The 25256-nt window shown below is 38.8% G+C and overlaps 1 protein-coding gene across 3 annotated transcripts in view; it reads left to right on the forward strand.

The window, feature by feature from the left end:
- Positions 1–25256, forward strand: part of CRPPA (CDP-L-ribitol pyrophosphorylase A) — a 120949-nt gene that overhangs the window by 18607 nt on the left and 77086 nt on the right. For all 3 annotated transcript variants that reach the window (XM_061356451.1, XM_061356452.1, XM_061356453.1), the window contains exon 3: positions 5474–5623. In XM_061356451.1, coding sequence (XP_061212435.1) covers positions 5474–5623 — 150 coding nt within the window. The remainder of the gene's footprint in view (positions 1–5473; positions 5624–25256) is intronic.

Below are 25256 nucleotides of genomic sequence, written 5' to 3' on the forward strand. Positions count from 1 at the left end.
GCATGCCTTGATTCTACTGAAATAGTAGAAATTCTACTGAAAATACTTATGATGTTCTGTTATACTGACCTGCATGATGCACTTCATTCTCTACCTTTTTTCCGTTACCACTGAATCTTTAAATCTTGAATGTATGCTATGCTCTAGGCAATTGTGAAAAAAACTTAATACAAAACTTAGAATCTGTTTATAAATGTTTTTTATTGGTGCTGTTGAAAATGGATTATAATAGAAACCCATTGTTTCTAAAATCATCTAGAGGTTGGTTCAGGTTGCAGCAGATGGATGGGTGAGCTGGCTTCTGAGAGATACCAGTCTGTCATTTCCACTTCCACTGAAGCTGATGGAATTCTGCTTTCTCGGGACATTTTAGGGTTGTTTTAAGGAAATGATAAACTAAGAGGATGGGTTTTATTCCAATATTTTGTCTGCAAAAAGAGGCTGACCTGTTAGCAGTATTTGTTTCAGTGTCTGTTATGCTATGAAATAATATTTTAGGAGCTTGCCCACAGATATTTTGATACTTTATTTAACAAAATATGCAAAAATGGGGTGAAAAAAGTGTATGCATTTTCTGGACATGCCAGGTTCACCAAAACTCGAGTGAGTGACTATCTGTGAAGTGGCTTGAAGGCTGTAAAGTGCACATTGAAAGAAATTCAATCTAACTATCCATTAACTATCTGCTTCACATTCAGTAAGGGTGTGTAATGCATTTTGTGCATGATTTTGAAAGCAGATCTACTTGAGATCTGGGCCAAATTGATTATATAGTGGAAGATGAGTACTCTGGGCATGGAAATGTTAGTATAAGATCCGGACACTTGCTTTAGGCTCACAGGATTTATATTTTATAGTGGGCTAATTCCAAGTGTAAAAAAAATATCTGTAAGACTATAGTGACAGAAACAAGTACTTACAATTTAAATTTTTTTCTTTGTTTTGTTCTTTTTTTTTTTTTTTTTTTTTTTAATTCATGTCTGAACTTCTTACCTGAGACCTGGCCCAAATACTTGTACATTCCTGACATAAGCAGCAAGTCAAAGCTTCTCAAATTAGAACAGATAATATATGTGATACTTAGTGTATACTCTCTTTACTAATATGGAAATAGATGTTACTGATTTGTAACCAGAAAACCAACGTGGAAGTTCCTTGCAAAGGATAAAATACTTCATGTTGTAAGTGAATAGAGATAGACTATCTGGATGATTGTGTTCTTCACTTGTGCCCCGCAGTCACTGGAGCGAAAGCCGCTTTAGATACAGTAGTACCTTACTGTATTATTTGTCCTATTGTGTTCTAAAAATGTAGCCTGTAGCCCTGTCTTAAGTACCTAAGTTCCCTGTTCAGTTCATTACACGACTCTTAGGAGTGGGATTCAGAAAAGGCTTTGTGCTGAGTAGGGAGGACGCTTTGTGTTAACCAGAAGGGAGTATGGCAGAACGAGCCATACATCTTAAACTGTTCCTCTCTTTGGCCTCCATCTGAGAACAAAATTCACAACTCAATTCTTCTGTTTTTATATGCTGAATATTGTGTTTACACCATGAATGAAGATACCTGTGAGCCAAGTTTGGAAGCAGAAGCATGTGTGGTGAGGTCTTGTAAGCCAGCTTGGGTTTGGCAGTTGTGTCAGTGTATGCCAGCTAGAAAAAGTTGCCAAAAGTACTGCAGATGCAAGGTTTCCTGTGTTAGGAACTCAGCTCTCCTGTCCCATCTGAAAACAATGCAGGATATACACAGGCCAAGATTTTCCTTTGCTTGATTCCAGTTTCACCTAGTCTGAAAGTTGCCTTCGCTGCTAAACACTTAGCCCTGTGTTGGGTCATATCCTCTGGTTGAGGGAGCCCATTTGTGTGTGCTGAGGCAGAGAAAGGTCCTGCAGAAAGGTGAACCAGTACTGAGCAAACCAACCAACCAGTTTCTATATCTTGTCACAGGATTTTAAGATTTCAGCTCAGTGCTTCACCTTAGCAAGTATGCTGTAGCTCAGGGACTCACAGCTTTGGGACCTCAGCTGCTCATCATATAGAGGTTTTCTTGGCAGTAGAAATTTCCTGGCTGTAGTACTAGAGCTCTGCATTCTCCATTTATTGCATAGAGTAGTCTAGGACTGAGTTGTACTTTTTTGGAATAACAGCTGTTTTGTTTTTTTTTTTTTTTAATCAAATGGCTGCTAGTTACCCTGTTACTGTATATATAGTTAGAATTTCTCTCCCGTGCGTCATCAGAAGTCAACCGTAAATCTTACTCTTTGTGTTAAACTTCATGTTTTCAGTCAGTGTCAGATACAGTTTAATTGGGCTTGCTGCAGAAGGTATCTTGCTGTGCCCATCTTGTGATTTCTCGATAAAATGGAGAAAAGACAGGTGAAAAACTCTCAGCCTGTCATGCTGAACTTGGTTCTGGGGTAGTGTAAAGCAAAACTAGTTGTCTGAAAATGCCATTTGTTAAATTTTAGGTGCCACAAAGCTCTCAGTTACTTGACAAGTTCATTGGGTGTTTTAAAAAATGATGTGTTTGGATTTATTAGAAATCGGATCTTTCTGATCTGAAGAGCTAGGCCTCAGCCGAGCAGGAGATATGGTTCAGTATATTGTCACATTCTAATACAGGCATTCATGAATTTTTATTGTGCAATAAACCAGATGTCAAGAAAACAATGTGTTTCAGAGCTCTTTTAAGAACATAATTTTGAGTATTTCATTTTTATTTAGAATTGCAGTTTGTTTTTTTTTGTTCCTCAGAGTGCGTGTTTCACTTGTGAGATTTGGTTACGCAAGTCACATTGTATTCTCTTGGCCTGTTTTATGCTTAAAATGTAACATGACATGATTGTTAAAAACTGTAATAAAATATTGGATCAGCCTAAGAAATCCTCTTTTTCTAGCTGGTTTTCTGGAATGGTAAGTGCTTCAGAAAAAAAAAATCAAATAGATTTAACTAATTACAGAAAAGTTGTGGCTAGCTCACTGCTCTCTTTCTTTTCCCATGACCTTCTAATTTTGTCATTTTTTTTTCCTCTGTCTGTGACCAATTAAAATATGACAGCAGAGCAAAAAACGTAGTCCAAATGCCCAGCAGCTGGGATATAGAGGTAATAATCCATGTCCTGGAATCATAGGAAATAGAGAAAGGATAAGTTGCACATAATTTAATCTCTCTATTTCTACTTGTGCATAGCTTTTCCTCAAAGTGCATTTCTTAAATTTACTCCTCATTTAATACATGGATGTATTACTAACATTATAGTGGTGTTTAGTTTTGTCAGTTTGTCTTTTCTATTACAGAAGTAAAATTAATCCTGCCTAGGTCAGAAGGATGGGCTGGATGACTTCTCAAGATCCTTTACAGACAGTTCTGTGACTTCATAGCTCTCAATGAACTTTCTGTACTATGTTGTGCCTTTGGATGATGGTGTTTTGCTCTGTGTAGTTGTCGTGGTTTAACCCCGGCTGTAAATCAGAACCACGCAGCCCTCTCGCTCATTCTGTGCCTTTCTTCCTCTCCTCCCCAACCCTGCTCCTGGAGGGATGGGGAGGAGAATCGAAAGAATGCAACGCCCACCAGTTGAAATAAGAACAGTCTGGTAACTAAGGTATAACACAAACCCACTACTGCTACCACCAATAATAATAATGATAATAATAATAAGAGAATACAATAATAATAAGAGAATACAATACCACCCGTTGATACACAGCCCGATTGAGCAGAGTCAGCCCTTCTGGGTAACACTCAGTTTGCATCCTGGGAATGATGTGCTGTGGTATGGAATACCTCTTTGGCTAGTTTGGGCCAGGTGTGCTGTCTCTGCTTCCTCCCAGCTTCCCATCCTCCCTGGCAGAGCATGAGACTCAGAAAATCCTTGGCCAGACTAAACATTTGAGCAGTAAATAAAAACATCGGTGTTATCAGTGCTGTTCCCAGGCCGAAAATCAAAACCACAGCGCTGCACCAGCTACTAAGAAGGAGAAAAAATGACTGCTACTGCTGAACCCAGGACAGTAGTATTTTATAGAGATACCTCTTCCTGTGTATTAGAAAGAAAAAGTGCTTTTCAGATTTTGGTTCACATCTCTGTCCTCATTCTGCAAAAGAATTAATTAAGAAGCTGTAATTTAGAGGTCATAAAGTGCTCAACACGCTGACTGCGTTCCTCTTTGTTTTATTGTTCAGTAGTGTGAGGGGGAGGAGGGAAGACAACTAGTTTTTTTCCTCTTAGAAGAGAAATGAATTTGGGTTCACTTTGGTGTCTCATTCTGCCACTGTATGCTTGTCTGGGGTCAGAAATCTTGTAAGAATGGACAGGGCTCATATATATGAGTCATGAGACCTATTTTTTTACTGTGTCAAAGCTCACTACACATCAGATGATCTTCTGTGGTTGCAGTGAAAAGTGTCAGAATTTACCATTGAGACTGGTTTTCTAGGTGTACTGGTTTAAGTTGCTGGATAATTCCAAATATTTTGGAATAGCACCAATTACTCTTTTTTATTATCATTAAAAATTGCTAATAAACTGTAAAGTGTAAGGATGCCATTCTCAGTGGTTAGCATTGTTATGGAGCGTGCTTTTCGCCCTGTGACTTGATAAGCAATATTTTGCCATTTTATCCTTTTCTTCATAATTGCATGAACAGCTCTTCGCCCAATTGCTTTTAGTGTACGTAAGTTCATGTGAACATTTGATAAGTGACTGATGAAGTCTGGGTAACTTTCTGGTATCAAAATGACTAAAAGCAGCTAGGAGAGTTCTGTTCCAGAGAAGCCATAGATCTTTAATACTACATGAGAAGATCAAAGATACATGTTTAATTGGTTTAAAACTTCAGCAAACCCAAAACTGGAATACAACCATTTAAATATCTGTTCTGGGGCACAGTGCTGCTGCATATTGAATGCTTTCTAGTATATATACTGCGTTCCCAGTATACACTCATAAGTGTGGTTACTCAGTATTTCACAGGGTGAATTCTACATGGAGGAACAAGCTCTGTTTTCTGAAACTTTTCTTGTTGCTGATTTCTGAGCAGTTTAGCCAGATAGAAATCTGTGAAAGCTACAGGTGTGGATTGTCAAGACTTCTCAGGTCTGTCTCCTGCTGTTTCATATCTGAATGGGCCTAAAACTGTCCTCACATAAACCACCTAGTATGCATGTAGAAGACTCTGAAAACCGAACTCAGATTTGTACATGTATTTTCAGTAGATGCTTAAGAAGGAGTTAAAGATTTTTTTTTTTTATTAGCTGTTCCTCTCTGTGTACTTATGCAGTCTTCCGTTACTTTATTCAAGTTAAAAGTCTCATACAGACGTTAGCATGACTTATGCATTATGAGATATATAAAAGATAAGTAACTAGAAAATATATTTTGAAACTCTACCTTTATTGAGGTAGAGCCTATCAGCACTCTGATAGGCTTCAATATTAGTAACATTTAGGCCTCTTTCTGTGTTTTGTTCCACAGGCAGCAGGAGCAATTCGTCCTCTAGTTTCTACTGTTATTGCCTCTGCTGCAGATGGCTGCCTAGATCACTCATTGGAACGTGCCAAGTATAGAGCGAGTGAAATGCCTCAGGCCTTCTTGTTTGATATAATCTATGAAGCTTACCAACAGGTAAGACTTTGAGACTTTCTAAGACTTTTTTCCATTTGGTTTAGTTTAAAAAAAAAAGTAGCTATTTATCTTCTTTCAAAAATCAAGATTGAGCATCTGTTTCAGATCACAACCGTGTGCATGTTACTTCTCTGTGGTCTTTTGATGAAAATGTTTTCTATTTCTAATGTCTTCAAGTTTTTTGATTATCAAACTACCAAAAACAAGAGGAGGTGGGGGGTCTAAACTATTAGAAAGATTTGCTTTAATTTTTATTGTGCATTAAATACATTGCTTAAATGAGAGGGTTAATGTGTTTAAAGTTAGGTATGTATTAAGTACGCATTGTTGACTAAGTATCAGGAGTTTTGGGTGCACAATTTAATAATGACATTAATATGATGTGATACAGTCTCGTCTAAAATATTTGGACAATATTGATAAATTTAGGTAAGTAATTAGTTTTGTGTTACATGTGTATTGTACATACTTTGATTAGTGGCTGAAAATAATTTTACTGAAGTATCTTCTGTAATTCTATTTCTTTTTTCTAATATATTGCTTTAACATCATCTTTATTTAAGAAAATAAAAATGGCTGGTAGTATATTAAACCCTGACTCTGTTGCCTTTATCCTTCTTGATGACTGCTTTCATTTGCCCCACCCTGCATTCACAGTTTACTGGAAACGCTCCAGGCTTTCGTCTCAGCATTCTACTTCCTTTTCATTCATCACCTTGTGGAAATTGCCTGTCCTCCAGGTATCTTCCAGGCTGACTGAAAGCAGAGTATTTCTTTATTTTTCATTTCAGTACTGATGATAGTCGTGCTTCCCATAGGTGTTTCATTTCTAGAGTAAACAAGCCCAAGTTACTGATACCCACCTTCAGAGAGTACACAGCTTAGAAATCACCAAGGCAGAACAAGTGGTATGGACAAACAATGAAGAAAAAACAGTTGCTTGATATTCAGTAATTGTTTTACTTAGAAATGTTGGCATGAGTTCCATGTCATACCCTTTATGCATGATACTTGAAGCTATCCTTAGATGCTGAAGATGAAGCACTGTCCAAGATAAGAGCTACTCAAGTGGTTGGACTAGCTCCAACCTTTTTACTTCTGATGGGAAGCAGGGGGGATGTTCTTAGTGTACACAATAACACGCAGCTGATACAGTTACTTTGAAAGTGAGGCTTTAGCTTGAAAGTAGCGGGCATACTTAAGATAAAGGCAGCATATGTAAGGGTGTAAGGGTGGTGGGGGCCATACTGTAAGGGTGGTGAGGCACTGGAATGGGTTGCCCAGGAAAGTTGTGAATGCTACATCCCTGGTGGTGTTCAAGGTCAGGTTGGACAGAGCCTTGGGTGACATGGTTTAGTGTGAGGTATCCCTGCCCATGGCAGGGGGGTTGGAACTAGATGATCTTAAGGTCCTTTCCAACCCTAAGTGTTCTATGGTTCTATATATGTGCATAGAATACATCTCAAGAGACAACAGCTACCGTTGATTGTACAACTGTTCCTTTCTTGTTGAGGTGTACCTCTTTTCCAAATTACATATTTGTGTTGTTTCTTAGAAAAAACCAACAACAGCTCAACAACCCAACAAAACACAAATCCCCAAACAAACTTATTTTTTCCTGCTGTGTTTGCTTCTAGTTTGCAGATACAGTAGAGCTGGCAAACACGTGAAAAGCTTTTGCCCTAAATGCCTTGCTCAAAAGGCAACTATATTTTCAGTCCCTATGCTCCTCTGAATAGTGTTCGCTTCTCACATATGCATTCCATCAGTTGTCTTTTTTGTATCCCTGCTCTTTCAAGAGCAAGCCACCAAAGTTGTTAGCAAGCAACCAAGGCTATGGTTCCTTGTCCCCAGTTCCCTTTGCATTGGCTAAATCGTGGTCATTTAAATGTTCTGTGCCTTGGAGCTCTGGGAAGGATAACACTTCACTAAACTTCTCAACTCATTATTCTTTGTTAATTATTTATGTTTCAATGGTATCTAGCTCTCCAAGTTAAGGATTAAGACTATTGTTCTGGGAACAGTAAAAAAAAAAAAGAAAAAGATAATTGTTGTCCTGAAAAACTTAGACAAGCTACTGTAGGACAGATTTTTGTGGGAATGAATGTATGATGCTTCCTAAACATTAACATACCCATAATTAGTTTCTAACCTAGGCAACCTAGTGAAGTAGGTAATAAGTATCATTATACAGATGAACAAAAAAAAAGATAAAATAGTTTTGTCACTCAATTTGGAGGTCATTCGCAAAGCTGGGAATGGAATTAATTTTGGTTGACTTGGCATGGGATCATGATCCTGCTCCTGTGTATTTTTCACAGTTGTGACCTTTATGCAACAACAGTGTGGGGAAAAAACAACAGTCAAACGTGCATTCCTTAGAAAAAAGCTCTCTATTTGAATTATCTCTTCAAGTAACATAGGCTTTTCTGTTGCATTGTGGGTAATGTGGAATACTGCTTTTAAACTCTATTTAATGCATCAGATGCATCATCTGATATGAGTAAGTAGATTTATAAAGTTTACTTCCAGATACGTTGTTTTTCCTGAATGTAAGATCTCTGAGTATCTTGACCACTAAGTTGCAACATTCAATTAAAGATCAGTTCTCTGATTTTTACACGTTTGCCATCTGTGGTCTTTTTTGCTCTTGTCTGATACCAATCTTGACAGAATAGACTAGTGCTCCTTCTCCATTTATTGCTGGATTGAATGTATTTAGAACTAGAAAATATTAAGCTATTAACACCACTAAAATATCTAAAAATAGTTTTGTACAATCTTTATCAAATTAAAAGTAATTTCCTTAGAAAACTTTTTTTTTGTTTCTTGCTTGATTAAAAAAAAAAAAAGTAATGATTTTTACACGCCAATCCAAAAAATGTTGCTGAGGTACTGGATTCTGCTAGGTCTTCTGGTGGTTTTGACTAATTCTGAATGATGCTTCTTAACCACACTGAAACAATACTGTAGATTTTTAAAAATATTTCATAAAAAATAATCTCAGACTTTTTCAGTAAGCATCAATTTTAACATAAAATAGTGGTGGAAGCAACTTTTTTGATACCTGCATATGTGCTTGAGAGGAAAGAAAACAAAAAAAGACATTCAGGTGTTCCTTATTTTTACTTTTTTATTGGGGGAATGCAAGCAGCTTGAGAACCATTGTTATTTCTTGGAGAAAGCAGAATTGGGAGTACTTTGTGTCTGCCGTCTTGTGATGCAGCAGGTAAGTGAAGGTGCAGCAGGAAAGGGGAAGCTTTTCAGCATTCTACCTCAAATGATAATTGCTCCAGTGCAGCAGGGTCAGAAGACCACTGTTCAGGAAATAGCTACTTCTTCCACTTCGGAATAGTGATACTGATTTTAACGTTTTTCTGAAGTTTCTGTAATGTTCTACATTTTACTTTTAACTTGGGGTATCTCTTGGCCCCTGTGTTGGACATCACATAAGCCAGACTTGAAAATATTTAAAGTCAGTATTGAAATTAAGCATCTGTTCAGCGCCCACAACAGCCAGTGGAGCAAAAATGGTGTCTTGATCAAAAGACCTCACTAATTTGACTTATGTGTCATTAGATAGAGCACTTAGCTATAATAAATGCATAGGCATTATGGAATTTTGGCTCCTACCCTTATGTATAACACTGCTTAATGTTTTCTGTTGCAAGCCTCTGTGTTCAGATGGTTCTATGAAGCATGGCAAAACAGCTGTTTTGCTCTGTTTCAGTGAAATACTCCGATGCCTTCACTTTGAAGTAGGACTTTGGAATTTAGAATCATAGCATGGTTAGGGTTGGAAAGGACTTTAAGATCATCTAGTTCCAATCCCTGTGCCATGGCCAGGAATGCCTCACACTTGATGATGTTGCCCGAGGCCCTGTCCAACCTGTACTTGAACACGTCCAGGGATAGAGCGTTTACCTCTTTTCTGGGCAACCTGTTCTATTTCCTCACCACTCTCACAGTAAAAATCTTCTTCCTTATATCTAACCTGAACTTCCCCTGTTTAAGTTTAAACCCATTATCCCTTCTTCTGTCACTGCAGTCCATGTTGCTGACAAAGATGTTGAACAAGATTGATCACAACACTGATCCCTAAGGGACACCACTCGTTACTGGTCTCCAGCCAGACACTGAGCCATTGACCACAACTCTTTTCATGCAGCCATCCAGCCAGTTCTTTATCCACTGAGTGGTCCATCCATTAAATTTGTCTCTCTAGTTTAGAGACAAGGATGTTGTGCACAAGTGCAGGTCGATGACATCAACTGCTTTTCCCCTATACATCAGTTTGGTGGCCCCATCATAGAAGGCCATCAAATTGGTCGGGCAGGATTTCCCCTCGGTGAAGCTGGGCTGGCTGTCGCCAACCACCTTGTTTTTCATGTGCCTTAGCATGCCTTCCAGGAGAATCTGCTCCAAGATTTTGCCAGGCACAGAGGTGAGAGTGACTGGTCCGTAGTTCCCTGGGTCTTCCATTTTCCTCTTCTTGAAAATGGGGGTGTTATTTCCCTTTTTCCAGTCTTCAGGAACTTCATTTGTATTGGGATAGTTCTGAGGTGAGGAAGGATGAATTATACAGGCTTCCCTACATATGCCTGTGAGTGTTACTGTGTCTCTCATATTTATACCTCCTCACCTCATATTCTTATGAAGTACAGCACTAATTTCATGCCCTTCAATTTGTTAAATTTATAAAATTTAGAAAAGTTGTAGCTTTTATTTGTATGATGTGTGCTTGACACAAGGTGGATAAATGACAGATGCAAACAATTGAAAGGGGAGAAAGAACTGTGTTTGTAGTGTATGTGGTATCTTGCAGACAGGAGCCTTTACCTTATCAGGGGTTTTCCTTGGGATGTTGGGTAAAAGGACATAAAATGTGTTAAGGGGTAAACGTAATAAGGCAACAGTGCTTTTAGTTCTGGTATGTCCTAATTTGTGATTTCTTGTTTCCTGTACTATGTAATGAACCATACCAGTAACCTTCAGTAAATATTAGTAGTGAACAAATTCTTTTTAAGTTAGTAAGAATTAAAATCTTGATCTTAGGAAACATGTGTTCCTTTTCTATACATACCAGCCCTAAGGGAAATCAGAGAAGTTTAAGTGTTAATTGCAAATCCACTCTATCCAAAGATAGCAAATAAAGGACAAATTCTTTAGACCAGACTTGTTCATTTTTGCTTAAGGTAGTTTCATGTTTCTGTACAGCTTTTTCATTTAAATAGGAGCAAATGCAAAATATGATCCTGTAAGCCTGGGAAGAAGAGGGTGGGGGGAAGACTTTACTTACTAGAAGTCAAGTGTTCCCCTGGAGCGGTATCTTTTCATAGAATCATAGAATAGTTAGGGTTGGAAAGGACCTCAAGATCATCAAGTTCCACCCCCCCTGCCATGGGCAGGGACACCTCGCTCTAAACCATATTACCCAAGGCCTCATCCAACCTGGCCTTGAACACTGCCAGGGATGGAGCATTCACAACCTCCCTGGGCAACCCATTCCAGTGCCTCACCACCCTAACAGGAAAGAATTTCCTCCTTATATCCAATCTAAACTTCCTCTGTTTCAGTTTTCACCCATTACCCCTTGTCCTATCACTGCAGTCCCTAATGAAGAGTGCATCCCCAGCATCCCTATAGCCCCCTTCAGATAATGGAAGGCTGCTATGAGGTCTCCACGCAGCCTTCTCTTCTCCAGGCTGAACAGCCCCAACTTTCTTAGCCTATCTTCATATGGGAGGTGCTTCAGTCCCCTGATCATTCTCGTGGCTCTCCTCTGGACTTATTCCAACAGATCCATGTCCTTTTTATGTTGAGGACACCAGAACTGTACACAATACTCCAGGTGAGGTCTCACAAGAGCAGAATAAAGGGGCAGGATCACTTCCTTTGACCTGCTGGTCATGCTCCTTTTGATGCAGTCCAGGATATGGTTGGGTTTCTGGGCTGCAAGCGCACACTGAAGCCGACTCATGTTCATTTTCTCATCGACCAGCACCCCCAAGTCCTTCTCCGCAGGGCTGCTCTGAATCTCTTCTCTGCCCAACCTGTAGCTGTGTCTGGGATTGCTCCGACCCAGGTGTAGGACCTTGCACTTGTCATGGTTAAACTTCATGAGGTTGGCATCAGCCCACCTCACAAGCGTGTCAAGGTCCCTCTGGATGGCATTCCTTCCCTCCAGCGTATCAACCGAACCACACAGCTTGGTGTCATCGGCAAACTTGCTGAGGGCACACTCAATCCCACTGTCCATGTCAGCGATGAAGATGTTAAACAAGACCGGTCCCAACACTGATCCCTGAGGGACAGCACTCATAACTGGTCTCCAGCCGGACATTGAGCCATTGACCACAACTCTGTGTACGGCCATCCAGCCAGTTCTTTATCCACTGAGTGGTCCATTCATCAAATTGATGTCTCTCCAATTTAGAGACAAGGATGTCGTGTGGGACAGTGTCGAATGCTTTACACAAGTCCAGGTCGATGACATCCACTGCTTTACCTCTGTCCATCAGTTCTGTAGCCCCATCATAGAAGGCCACCAAATTGGTCAGGCAGGATTTCCCCTTGGTGAAGCCATGCTGGCTGTCACCAAGCACCTTGTTGATTTTCATGTGCCTTAGCATGCCTTCCAGGAGAATCTGCTCCAAGATTTTGCCAGGCACAGAGGTGAGACTGACTGGTCTGTAATTGCCTGGGTCATCCATTTTCCCCTTCTTGAAAATGGGGGTTATATTTCCCTTTTTCCAGTCATCGGGAACTTCACCTGACTGCCATGATTTTTCAAATATGATGGCCAGCGGCTTAGCAACTTCATTTGCCAGCTCCTTCAGGACCCGCGGATGGATTTCATCAGGACCCATGGACTTGTGCACGTTCAGATTTTTAAGATGGTCTCGAACCAATTCCTCTCCTACAGTGGGCCCAAGGTCTTCATTCTCACAGTCCCTGCGTCTGCCTTCCAAGACTTGGGTGGTGCGGTCAGAGCCTTTGCTAGAGAAGACCGAGGCAAAGAAGTCATTCAGAACCTCAGCCTTCTCCAAATCCTGTGTAGCTAGTTCACCCGAGAGCTTCCTGAGGGGGCCTACGTTCTCCCTAATCTGTTTTTTATTTGCTATGTACCTGTAGAATCCCTTCCTGTTATCCTTAATATCCCTAGCCAAGTTTAATTCTAACTGGGCCTTAGCTTTCCTAACCTGGTCCCTAGCTTCCCAGACAACATCCTTGTACTCTTCCCAGGCTGCCTGTCCTTGCTTCCACTTACTATAAAGATCTTTTTTCATTTGAATTTTCCTCAGGAGCTCCTTATCCATCCAAGGAGGTCTCCTGCCCCTCTTGCTGCACTTCCCTGTAGTTGGGATGCAACACTCCTGATCTTGTAGCGGGTGATCCTTGAAGACCAACCAAGAGTCTTGAGCCCCCCTGCCCTCTAGGGCTATATCCCATGGAACCTTACTTAAGCAGGTTCCTGAAGAGGCCAAAGTCTGCTCTCTTGAAGTCTAGGGCAGTGAGCTTGCTGCACACTCCTCTCCCTGTCCTAAGGATCTCAAATTCAACCATCTCGTGGTTGCTGCATCCAAGGCTGCCCTGCAGTGCCACATTTCCAACGAGCCCTTCCCTGTTGGCGAGCACAAGGTCAAGCATGGCACCTCTCCTTGTCGGTTCCTCTATTACTTGCAGAAGGAAGCTGTCTTCCACACAATCGAGGAACCTCCTGGATTGCTTGTGCCGGGCCGTACCGTCATTCCAACAGTTGTCAGGGTGGTTGAAGTCACCGATGAGAACGAGGGCCTGTGAGCATGAGGCTTTTCCTATCTGCCTATGGAGTGCTTCATCCACAGATTCCTCTTGATCAGGTGGTCTATAACATATCCCCACAGTAATGTCTCCCATCACTGTTTTCCCTTTAACCCTGACACACAAGCTCTCTGTTAACTGCTCACCTGTCCCCAGACAGAGTTCCATACACTCCAGCCTATCCCTAACATAAAGGGCAACTCCCCCTCCCCGCCTGCCAGGCCTGTCTTTTCTAAAGAGTCCATTCCAACACTCCAGTCATAGGAGCCATCCCACTATGTTTCTGTGATGCCTATAGTGTCATACCCCTGTAGACAAGCACACATCTCTAATTCCTCTTGTTTGTTCCCCATGCTACGGGCATTTGTATAGAGGCATCTGAGCCGAGCTCCAGATGAAGCCGGCTCCTTGGCTGGAGCAGCCGGAATATCTCTGCATTGGTCCAAGCATTTATTATAGGTGCTGGCAACTGATTGGGAGTGTTGGGATGGAATGATGCCCCCCTCCCCCAACACGTCTAGTTTAAAGCCTCCTTAACTAGTCTGGCAAGCCTCCTACCAAAACTGCTCTTCCCCTTCTTTATTGGACCAGCTCCACCAGCCCCCGCTAGACCTGGCCTACAAACTTGGGTCCCATGTTCAAGACACCCAAACCCTGACTGTGACACCACCCTTTTAACCATTTATTAACCTGGCCAATCCTCCTAGTTTTTTTTAATTCCTCCCCTGTATGCTGGAGAATAGACGAGAAGACAACCTGAGCTCCAGAGCCCTTAACCACCTCTCCCAGGGCTCTGTAGTCCTTCTTTATGTTCCCCAGGCTACTACTATCTATATATCCCTAGCACCCATATGTATCACCAGAAGTGGGTAATAGTCTGTGGGGCTTACCAGAGCAGGCAGCCTCTCTGTCACATCCCTGATCCGTGCCCCTGGTAGGCAACACACCTCCCTTGAGACCGGGTCAGGCCGACAGACGAGTGCTTCTCTCCCTTTCAAAGTAGAATCCCCTACCACTACGACCCACCGCTTTTTCCTGGCAGCACCAGTAGAAATCTTTTAGGGAATTAGGGTATCGGGAAGTCAGGTAGACTACCTTTTTCCTTTAATTAGAGTAGGCTGAGACTGATTTCTGCAATACCTATTTCTGACATATTGTCGTTATTGTATACTGATCTCAGATCTTTTGTCTTTAAAAGCGTCTTGTATCATGTCACATTAGTGTACAAAGTAACACAACCACAATATGCAAAGGCTGAAATACCCAAACTTAACAAAACACTATGTATTTGAAATGTATCTGCCAAAGTAAGGAAGGTAGCAGGAACAATTAAAAAGCTTTGCCTTTCTTGATCTGGAAGAGAAACAACTGAAAATGGAAGCAGTAGAGGAGTGGTATGTAGAAGGTATCGACTAACTTCTGTGTCAGAGATGTAAACAGAAAGCCTAGCGGAGATGATATGATGGTTAAAGCAGTAAACATGAATGCTGGAAATACAGTAGAATTGCACACCAGTGTGACCAGTCTGCTGCAGCTGGGAAACTTGTAAAAGGGAAGAACTACACGCAGCTGGAGAAAGGCTGGGACATTAGAAGGCTATTCTGCATTAAGCCTTCACATGTAGATGGCTTGGCAAAGTCTGCTCACTATTTAAGCATAGAGTGATATGTTACTAACAATCTTAAAAAAAATAAAATTGATACACACTTTTTTCCTGGTAATCTTTTATAAGTTGTTTTACCCTTAGCCTCAAGATCTTCTATACTGGGGACAGGCCAATTTGCCACAAAAGCTACACCATTATGGAGGGTGGTTGTATTGCATGTGTAGCTAGTTTAATCATCTGTTCATACTAAACCTTTTGTAGATTTTGGAAGGTTTTTTTTTTTTAGCTATTCAGAGCAACGAAGCTGAAATAGAAAAAAGGATCTGGAAGAAGGAGTATTCATTGAAGGAAGATGAGCTTCACTATGATTAGAGGTGTTTCTCTTATGAATGTCTAGAACCTCCTTACAGATATCCATATGGAACAGACTGACCTTAGGGATTCTATGTGTGGAAACTATGTAAAGATAAGTAGTTTTGGGGACTACACTGAATTAGTACATCTCTTTATAGCCATCAGTACCCACTTCTTGGATAATGAGCAGTCACATTTACTTGTGGGATGTTAAAGCATCTGTCTGCATAGGAGAGAGCTGCTATATATAAGCATAGTAATGACAAGATACAAAATAATAGTGTGTCAGGGAAAATCATGCAAATACTTTGATGCTGAATTCTGGGAGGCAGATGTTCTTCCAGCTCCCCAAAATAATCATTGCAAGATGTCTGCAGATGGGGTTGAGATGGGGAGAAGAGATATTCTGCAAACTGTCCAACCTGGTCCTCAGTAGGAGAAAAGGAAATCCCCAAATTTTTCTTGTCTAATAAACCCATGAGAATGTTCAGGGAAGATTTTGCCACAGTAAGAAAGGAAGTTGGCTGTTGTTAGGCCCATTGTAGAAGTATTTGCTCAAAGTATTGTCTTCTCTGTATGTAAATAATAGGGAGTGTATTCCATGTGGATTTTGTAAACTTCTAAAGTGCTTTTTGAAAGGGCATAATGTTACTGGGATTCTTCTTCAAACATGTGTGAAACGTTTTAGTATCCTCTGTTAGCAGGGAAGTAGAGTCAGCTGTAGCAGTTTAGTAGTATTTTGGCATAGATCAGGCAAGTCCTTCAAGGCAAAATGTCTAGACTGATTTGGGTATTTTCCTGTGGGTTCATTCTTTGTTAAAGAAATCAATGTCTGTCAAATTAATATTGCCAGAAGCAGCAGGCGATTAAATGAACAGTAGTGGACAAATTGTTGACTAAAACCCTGGCAACTTTGGAAGCAAGGGTGAGATTCAGAAAAAGGACTGAAAGGTCAAAATATAAGTGAGGCAGAATTTGGCAATTTGAGCCTAATGCTGGAATCTTGAAAAAAACACCCCACTGTTTGCCTCCCTCCTAGGGCTAAAGTTATCTGAATCTTCAAGGCACCTCAACTCTTTTTAACATTCACCAAATACAAAGTTTTCTGTATGTCAAGGTATCTAAGTTGTGGCAAGGATGATCAGCTGAATATTTACCTCCTGTAAACATTCACTTGGAGAATTTTTTTTTACCTGATGCTACTCAGTTATGAATTGATGATATGGGTTAGAGCTGTTTGTTTCTTTAGTTTAAAAACACTGAAAGAGATCACCATTTTATTTAATATATGGCAAAAAATCAGGTAAGATATAAAGATTTATCATAAGTTGTAATAGATTGTTTCTTGGCCTTCAACTTTGCCAAAGAGCATCAGACATCTTTTATAAAGAGTATTATGTTGTAAGGATGGTCAGTTTACCTCCTGCTTCTTCAAATTAATTTTGTGGGTTTTATATGCTCTGTGCATGTGTATGGAGATCCACTTCCTTTTCCACAATTCCCAGCTTTGATCACCAACTTTGCTTTAGGATTTTGTAGTTATACATTCAGGTCTCCTAAATACATGCCATATAAGATCATTGTTATGTTTTTCCTTATTCTGCATTCGAGTTTGTGTCTGTAATACAGTTTGTGTCTGGAATAGTTTTTTTCCCCATCATCAGCTATATACTGAAATACTGAATCAAGAACTCATTCATGAATTAGACAAGGGCTAGCTAAAATAATCGTAATCTACTACTTCTATGATTTGTATGATGACAGTATTACAAGCCAATGCCTTTCTTTGTATGAAGTCCTAAAGACAGCATACTTCCATCTGCCTATGAAATGTAATAGGTAATTACAGTTTTAGTGTCACTACCTACTTGATTGGTCTAAGTCTACCTACTTGGCTGAATAGTAAAGCAGCATGGATTGCTTCATCTTGTTGAAATTCCTAATCCAGATCCTTCGATGTTATAATAATACAGATTTTAATCAGCTGTATACTAGTGTCAGGATGGGGAGTATCTCTTGAGTTTTTCAATGTGCAATCTAAGCATCTGAAATAGCCTAACAAAGCAAGTCTTTCTGCTGTTTTGTCCATGGGTTGTTAGGATAATAGATCTGATTGTTTGACAAGGAAACCTGCATAGCTCCTACATTTTTAAAGAAAACCCAGTATCTCATTTCTCCTTACATGAAAAGATTTTACCTTCTTAACAGCACCCTTTCCTTGTTGTGGTCCATTTCAGCTTGGATTTACCTCTGGTTTTAGTGCCATTTAAAAGATTATTTTTTGGAACTTCAGTAGAACCTGAGTTCTGTTCCATTTCTTTCCTGCTGAGAATTGGTAATTTTTTTGTTTTGAAACAAAATTGCAGTGGAGCTGATTCTAAATAACCCTGGTTTGCAGTGGATTTAGATCTGCCTTTCTCCACTCATCTTCAGGCAGATGCATGCAGACTGTTGCTGAAATACAGGGTTGTCAGCCTCCCCTAAATGAATATCCTAATTTATACAGTCTTAAAGTTGTGATTATGAGACTTTTTCCAGGGAGATTTTGCAGTTACTTCACCTGGCATCTTTTTACCCTAGCAGGTTTGTCCTGACATTAAGAGGAGTAAGTATTTTTTTCTCCTTTTCCTATCCTTAAAGTCTACCTTATGCTTAAAACCTTCCCTTTCCCTGTGTTTAAAACCTAAATTCTGCAGAATACTTTTCAGGATAAATGTACTAAATTAATTTTGTCAGTAATGGTTTCATTTAATCAAAAGCTGAAGCGAGATTGGTGGTCTGTTGAGAAAACTATGCTAGTTTAGATAGCTCTGTACTTGATTAGTTCTCTGGCGCAATGGTAGAGCCAGGATATTGTATGAATCCCCACCTTGCCCTAATTAATTTCTGCCACAAGAATGTTTGGAGAAATTCTAATGCCTTGTATAAGAAAAAAATAAAAAGCTTTTTGTGTTAATGGAATAATTACTTCCATTTTATGGCACTCCTCATCCTGTAGGATCTCAAAGCACTGTGTGAATTTATATATTAGCTCTTGGAATTGTTTGGTGCAGTGGTGCAAAGCTGCCACACCCTGGGTGAAATCTGTCATCTCTGTAGCAGTGAAAAGGCGTTTTGTCTTCGGATATAATTTGGAGGGTGTATGTTAGGGAGACACACTGCCATTAGTCAAGTTGGAAGTTAGGCTGAATTATGAGAGTATTGTTACTGGATTTACACTGATAAGTTTACTTTGTCCACAAGAATCACACGTTTGGCACAGGTTCAAAAATGCTGAATACTGAGCAAGAATCACTATCCCACATAAAGGAGACCACCCATCTAAATTGTCATCTGCTGCTTGTTTTGAGAGAGCAAAGAAGAAAGCAAGGTGGTGATGCTAGAGCTTTTACTGTCTTAGCTACTGATGGTTTAGTGTATCAAGAGGCAAGAAAAAGGACCATTTATGGTCCTGCAGTATTTCAAGAGGGGATTCTCTTAAGTAAATTGTACCAAGAGTGAATAATCTTATCTGTTAAAAAAACCTAAAAATAAAACATACGTTTATTTTATTTAAAAACAAGATGTAAATTTGGCTCACCTCTGCTTCTAAATCTGACTAAATTCTCTGTTGGTTGCTTAATTTTAGAACTCCATATATGAAATCTCTTCACTGGGAGAATGTGAACACTTATGTAGTTTTCTACATTGGGGCAAGATTGTTTTGTCTTTGTCTTGTCCCTGTTACTCTTTTCCAAGTATTTTTCCAATTTACAAGATAGTTTCTTAAAGTGTAAAGGGTGAGTCCTAACAGTATTTTTATTACTACTGTTGTCACATAGAATATTAACATTTTCTTATTTCTTCTTGACGTTATAGCTAAAATACAATTTTTTAAAAAGGTGAAATTGTATATGAGGTCTGAAATTCTATGTTCAGCTATATGCTCAAAATGACTTCTGTGTCCTTTTCTGGTATGAGAAAAATTAAGACTCTCATGATTACTCAGGACTTGGTTTGTGAAGTCAATCTGATTAATACTTAGCTCTAGTTGCATGAGGTATTTCATATTCATACCAGTACCATTGTTGATTCTCATCTAGTTTGTATTCTTATTTTCATTATGCTAGTTTGTGTGGTCTTTGTTGGAGTACCTTTAGGAATATACCTACTGGTGTGGCACAAAGGGAGAAGGACTGAGCTTTGTCTTCTGGTCATCTGTTACTGTATCAGGATTGTATGTGTAAACTGGGACTTCGCTAGCAGTAATACTCATCCCAGTTGACAGTCATATGGATGCAATGCATGCTGAGTTCTGGGTGCTAGGGCCACACTGCAAATGATGAGCTTTAGCAGGTGCCCTTGCATATGACTTCCACCTTGATTCCACCAGAAGGGAAATGACTTTGACCTCTCCAGCTGCACAGTTGAGTGCTTTTTGTATGATTCTAAGTAGGGATGCAGGAAAGACCAAGAAGAACCTCTCCTGCATACTTTATTCATAATGTAGACACAACCCTTGATATTTCTTGTTTGTGCCTGCCAGTGCCCTTCTTTTCTCAGCAAAGCACATCCAGTTATTCTTGATTAAGTTTTTATTCCTGAATAGCAATGCTGCACTTCACCATCTACTACAGTTGTAGTTGGGTTTATGATTTTGGTACAAAGTCAAGCATGTGTACTTCTTTTACAGGATGATTGGTTTATTTGGACCTCTTCTTTGTGAAGACAGAAGCAGTAGCAGCTAGAATGAGACTTAAAGAATAGGCTTGACTTATAGAAACACAGAATTGTAAAGGTTGTGAAAGACCTTTAAGGTCATCAAGTCCAACTGTTTATCCAACACTGCCAAGTCCATGACTAGACCATGTCCCTGAGTGTGACACCTACAAATCTTTTAAATACCTCCAGGAATAGTGACTCAACCACTTCCCTGGGCAGTCTGTTCCAATAGTTAACCCTTTCAGAGAAGAGATTTTTCCTCATATCCAATATAAACCTCCCCTGGTGCAACCTGAGGCAGTGATACAAGCACTATCATAATAGTCCTGTAAACTACTTTCAAGTATATTAAGGCATGGATTTAAAAACAGAAAGGTTCACACGTAGCTATCTCAAGAGAAGTTTAAAACTTGATCTTCCTGTTTCTTTTATCCAGAGTCGCCCTTAAGGGTGGTGGGTCTAAAACCTAGTCTTGTGATTATACTCCAGCTTCTGTTTCATTTTGAGGTCAGAGCTAGAAAATGACAGCTGGTAAAGTGGCTGTCTTTTCTGTCTAGTTAGCTTATTTCTGTGTTTTTGTTGTATTGAATCCTTGATGAATCTAAATCAAAGTGAATGACAGCTTTTCTTAGTGGTTTTGATAAAATGGAACACAAAACAAGGGCTTTTTAGTCTAGCTCATTAGTCTAGATCCTGACTTCTGGTCACAGAATCATGTGTGATTTGTTCCTTAGAACAAAAAGAAAGTTGAAGGAACCTGTCAAAAATGGACAGAAATATCTAGATTAAAAATATGTTGCTGATCTTACACAGTGATTTTGTTTAACTTACGTTCAGAAGTGCAAACTTTGATATAAGTATTTGTTCTCTGCATCTGTATGCATTTCTGAATCCTACTGAGTTTCAGCTTTTACATTTTGTGACATTATTTTTTTCAAGCAAATTTATATTTTAAAGTTAAGAAGAAAAAAACCCAAGGAAAAAGGCAGAGTTATTCCCTACCTTGACTAGTAGCTAAAACTTGCAATAGCAATAGGGAAAGTAAGTTTCATGTTGCTCACACTGTGTTCGTGCTCTGCATTCTTGCCTATGGGATTCTTATTGCCTAGCAGCAGGTTGTGCACAGTTAACAGTAATTGTCAGCTTCAACATAAAGAGAGGTTATAAACTGCTTTCAAAGAAGACTTACAGGAAGAAAATGCATAGCTGACTTGACCTGGGAGCTTATATGCCTGCAGAGGAGTATAGAACATGGTTGCAGGTGATGGCAGTGTGGACTACTTAATTTGTTACAGAGCAAATTGCTGTGTCTTTATTCTCTTCACTGTGGAGCTCTACAGCATCTGGATGTATGTCACAGTAGTTGTTAATTAGCTACAGTAGAAATTGTTTTAGAGATGAGCTTATCTGAACTCACATTAATCTCACTGTTTCCATGTTTACGTGTTGCCTCCTTCTGTTTTCTGCTTCTGCTATTTCTCATTTAGCTGTGATGTATTGCTGTAGGCTGAGTGCTCTCTGCATACCCACTGTTGGATTCAGTGTTTCTTAGTTTCCATGGTAATGAACATGGCAAAAAGGTTTAAATATTTTTAAAATATGATAAAAATAGGCCAGTTGAGGTTCAGCAAGAGCTTGTGGCTGCTGCTTTTTAACTTAGCAAAATGCTCCTGATGATGACTGTTCCTGATGTACCCTGGCAGTTCAGCAGTGGAAACTTGATTTGCAAGGATGTGGAAAAGTCATAAAGATCTGCTATTGTTAATTGCTTACACATTTGAATTGCAAGTGTTCTGATATTGTTATAGAATGGATTCACATGGTAGAGTAAAATGGAAACAGTTACTGCTGGCACTGAAAAAAGCAGTAAAGGTGACATATCTGATGGTTACAGAAGTGTAAAAGACTGATTTTACACAAGTTTTAGGGGTACCTGTGTAAAGGAACAGATTGGATGATTTTCGTTCGGTAAATGCATAAAGAATATTGATTTTGTTTCATTATTATAAAACTGAGGAATGATGAAAAACGAAAAAAACATCAGTGCTGTAATGAAAATTTTTCTTGCCTCTGTCTTTGTTCGACTCTATGGTTACCAATTCCCATATATGCATTCAAAATCTTTTATCAGTATAAAGGTACAGTAAAATGATGCATATTAACACTAAAAGCAATTATTAATGTTAAATGTTGCTTCTTTATAATTTTACTTGTTCAAAGTATGGTACTGGAAACAAGTTAGCTTATAGGCTGCTACTAAGTACCAGGGAGATAAAGGCTGCACAGTCTTTTTTCTAAACCCTTTTTCCATGTTTATGGCTAAGTAACAACATTATAGTTTGAATTTTAGGAATTAAGATTATTTAACAAAATATTTTCAAACTAATCTAGGGGGCAGGGGGAGAAGAATAGGTGTAATGCTAAAATCTGGATCTTGCTCCACCCATAGCACTTTATTCAAACATCCACTCTTCAAAGCAAACAAAAATCACCCACAAAAAAGTCAGTCCCCAAAACTACCTAGTAGAACTCCTTTGAATATTCAACAGTTCAAAAGCACTTTTAAATAACATATTTCCTTCTCTGTCATTTAGAAAGCTAAACTAATCTGCTTGCTTTCTTCTGTGGATATGTTTTGTGCCAATATTTCCAGCTGTTTCTACGATTTTGAATCTGTGGTCTGAAATTTAAACTGTGTCTATTGTTTCACAAAGCTATGTGTGCATGTCAAGTTCATTTAACTGTATTCTGTCAAACTTTATGTTAAAAAGCCTTTCAGTTAAAAAGAGACTTTGGAAGAAGAGTTTTTAACAGATTGCTGTACTGTAAATTGGCTCTAGAGGTACAATGAAATACATACAGAAGGCTTAAGATGTGAACATTTGCATGCTTGGCTCACTAAGAATTTTCCTCATAGATATGCTACAACTTTTCATTATAGTCACTTCCTGATAATGCTTAATTTGTTAACTGAATTTCTTAGCGCTATACAGAAGCTTTCAAATTCTGTACCTTAAATATGGATTTCAAATTTCACTTCTGGATCTGTTTAGTATATGAATAATACATAAACTAAGCTGGTCTTGAGCTGATGCTTCCATTTCATTGTTCTGCTCTGACATCACTGTATCAGACTTGCAGAAAAGTACACTGTGACAATGTGCTTAGGTTTAAACAATTACGGATAATTAGAGTGGTAAATGTCACGATGTACAAGTGTTGGTAAAGTATGTTTTTAATTATTACTTTGCTTTGTGTCATATTTCATCCCTTGAAGCCAGCAGTACCCTCAAGATGCTTTAGCCCATTTATGGAACTTCTCCACTCCCTACTAATTATCTGTAATTAATACCTTGCTAAAAAGTTGGAATTTCTTAGTCTTGCCCTAGTATAATTCCTTACCCATATGTTTAAAAATGTAGCTTAATTTAAATTCAAAGTAAATTTTTTCACAGATAAATTTTAGTGAAATTTTTTCTTCCCTTCTGAGGCAAAAGAAAAATAGGTGGTTTTTTTAATCTCTGTATTATTCACTTTAGTAGAGAATAGTTTGCATTCTATCAGGAAATCTTCCTTAAAACTAAAACAGAAAAAAAAAAGGAAACGGAAATATAACAAATATTTAGAATTGAAAGTTACTAGGCCATTTCTAGTTTCATTGGCAATTTATCTCTGGGCCTCTTTACTAAAGAGATCACTCCATTTTGTATATTTTGGAGCTAGAGTTCACTATTCCTTTATATTTTCTATTGACCTATTTGGTATCTTCATTATTTAAAGAAATATAAATATTTTCTGTTTAATTTAAAAATATTCCAAAGTTTCTTTTTTGAACCTCCTGTTTTCTGCAGTATTCTGAAAGAAGTCTTTCATGTCAGTATATTTTCTTGTGTCTGTTTTGTTTTGTTATTCAAATGCTTAAAAACTTCCAAAGAGCAGTATAATGCTTGAATTATAAGTGAGCTGTATAAGAGACTCTTCTTTTTGATTGCAGTCATGAAAACTAAAATGAAAAAAATTACTACTTTAAATAACATAAAAGTGATAACCTGATTTTCCTAAGATGTCTGTCTGTGTTAACAATACAATTCATATATATAATGCTGATGAATTCCTAAATTTCACTGATGCATTATAAAACAAGAATAAAAGCTAAAAATTTTCTTCAAAATGCAAATTGTATTTCAGCACTCTTGTTTGGATATTCTTAGACTTTTGTATTCTTGACAACTCTGAATTCTTGAATCCTGGAGGAGACTGAATTACTGAGCACAGTATCTGGACTGTCACACTTCATTTGAAACACAAATTTGTGGACACATGGTTAAATTTGACACAGTGTAAGGGTTATTTCAGTGTTTGTAAAGGAAAGCTTATGCATTGCAGAGCTTATTCTTTAAGGAATTTTCGGGCATCTTTTTTGAGGTTGCTGAAGCTGGTAACAGCCAACTTGCGTAATAAGATGTTTCCCTGAAGCTTTTACCAAAGGCTCCTTAAAGAAACTGTACAGATTTGGGATAAGAGTAAGGATTTATCAGAACAGATTATTTGCTAGAAGATAAAAAGCAAAGTAAAGAGCATGATCAGTTTTCATAGCAGTAAATCCCAGTGGGGTTTTGTGAATATCTGTGCTGAGACCTGTGCAGTTCATTTTACTTATAAGTAATTTGGAACAGGAAGTGGAGATACCCATTTTTCTTTTTTTTTCTGGGTAGTAGAGTTGTGGGCTAACTAAGAAGATTTATAGAAGGATGCTACGGTAAATGGATAGGTAAGTGTAGATAAATGTAAAAGAGGGCAAAATGACTGATCGGAGTTTTGAAGTAACATTCCACAGATGAAATGACTGAATAGATGCTGATCTCTTTACCTGTAGAAGGATGTGAGAAGAGGTGTGGTGGGGCATATTGAAGGGCTGAGAAGGTGGTTTTGCACTCCTTCACTCGTTTTCTGTCAGAACAACAGAGCGTGTAAGAAAGAGTGATAACTCAGATGATCCCTGATGCAGGTGCTAAAAAAATACCACTATTCAAAAAGTAATTGAGTGGATTCAGGATTCCTGTAATTCACTGAGGACTGTTAAGGCAGTTGCTTCTGGTTCAGTGTGTCCCTTGGGAACTTCTTAGTTTAGGTATTTCCTAAGCCAAAAGAATAGCTTCATATGAAGCC

This window comes from Neopsephotus bourkii, unplaced genomic scaffold (genome assembly GCF_033783945.1).
Source record: "Neopsephotus bourkii isolate Nb327-2 ecotype Australia unplaced genomic scaffold, CSIRO-AGI_Nbou_v1 NB_855, whole genome shotgun sequence".
In the NCBI taxonomy this organism is placed as follows: Eukaryota; Metazoa; Chordata; class Aves; order Psittaciformes; family Psittacidae; genus Neopsephotus; species Neopsephotus bourkii.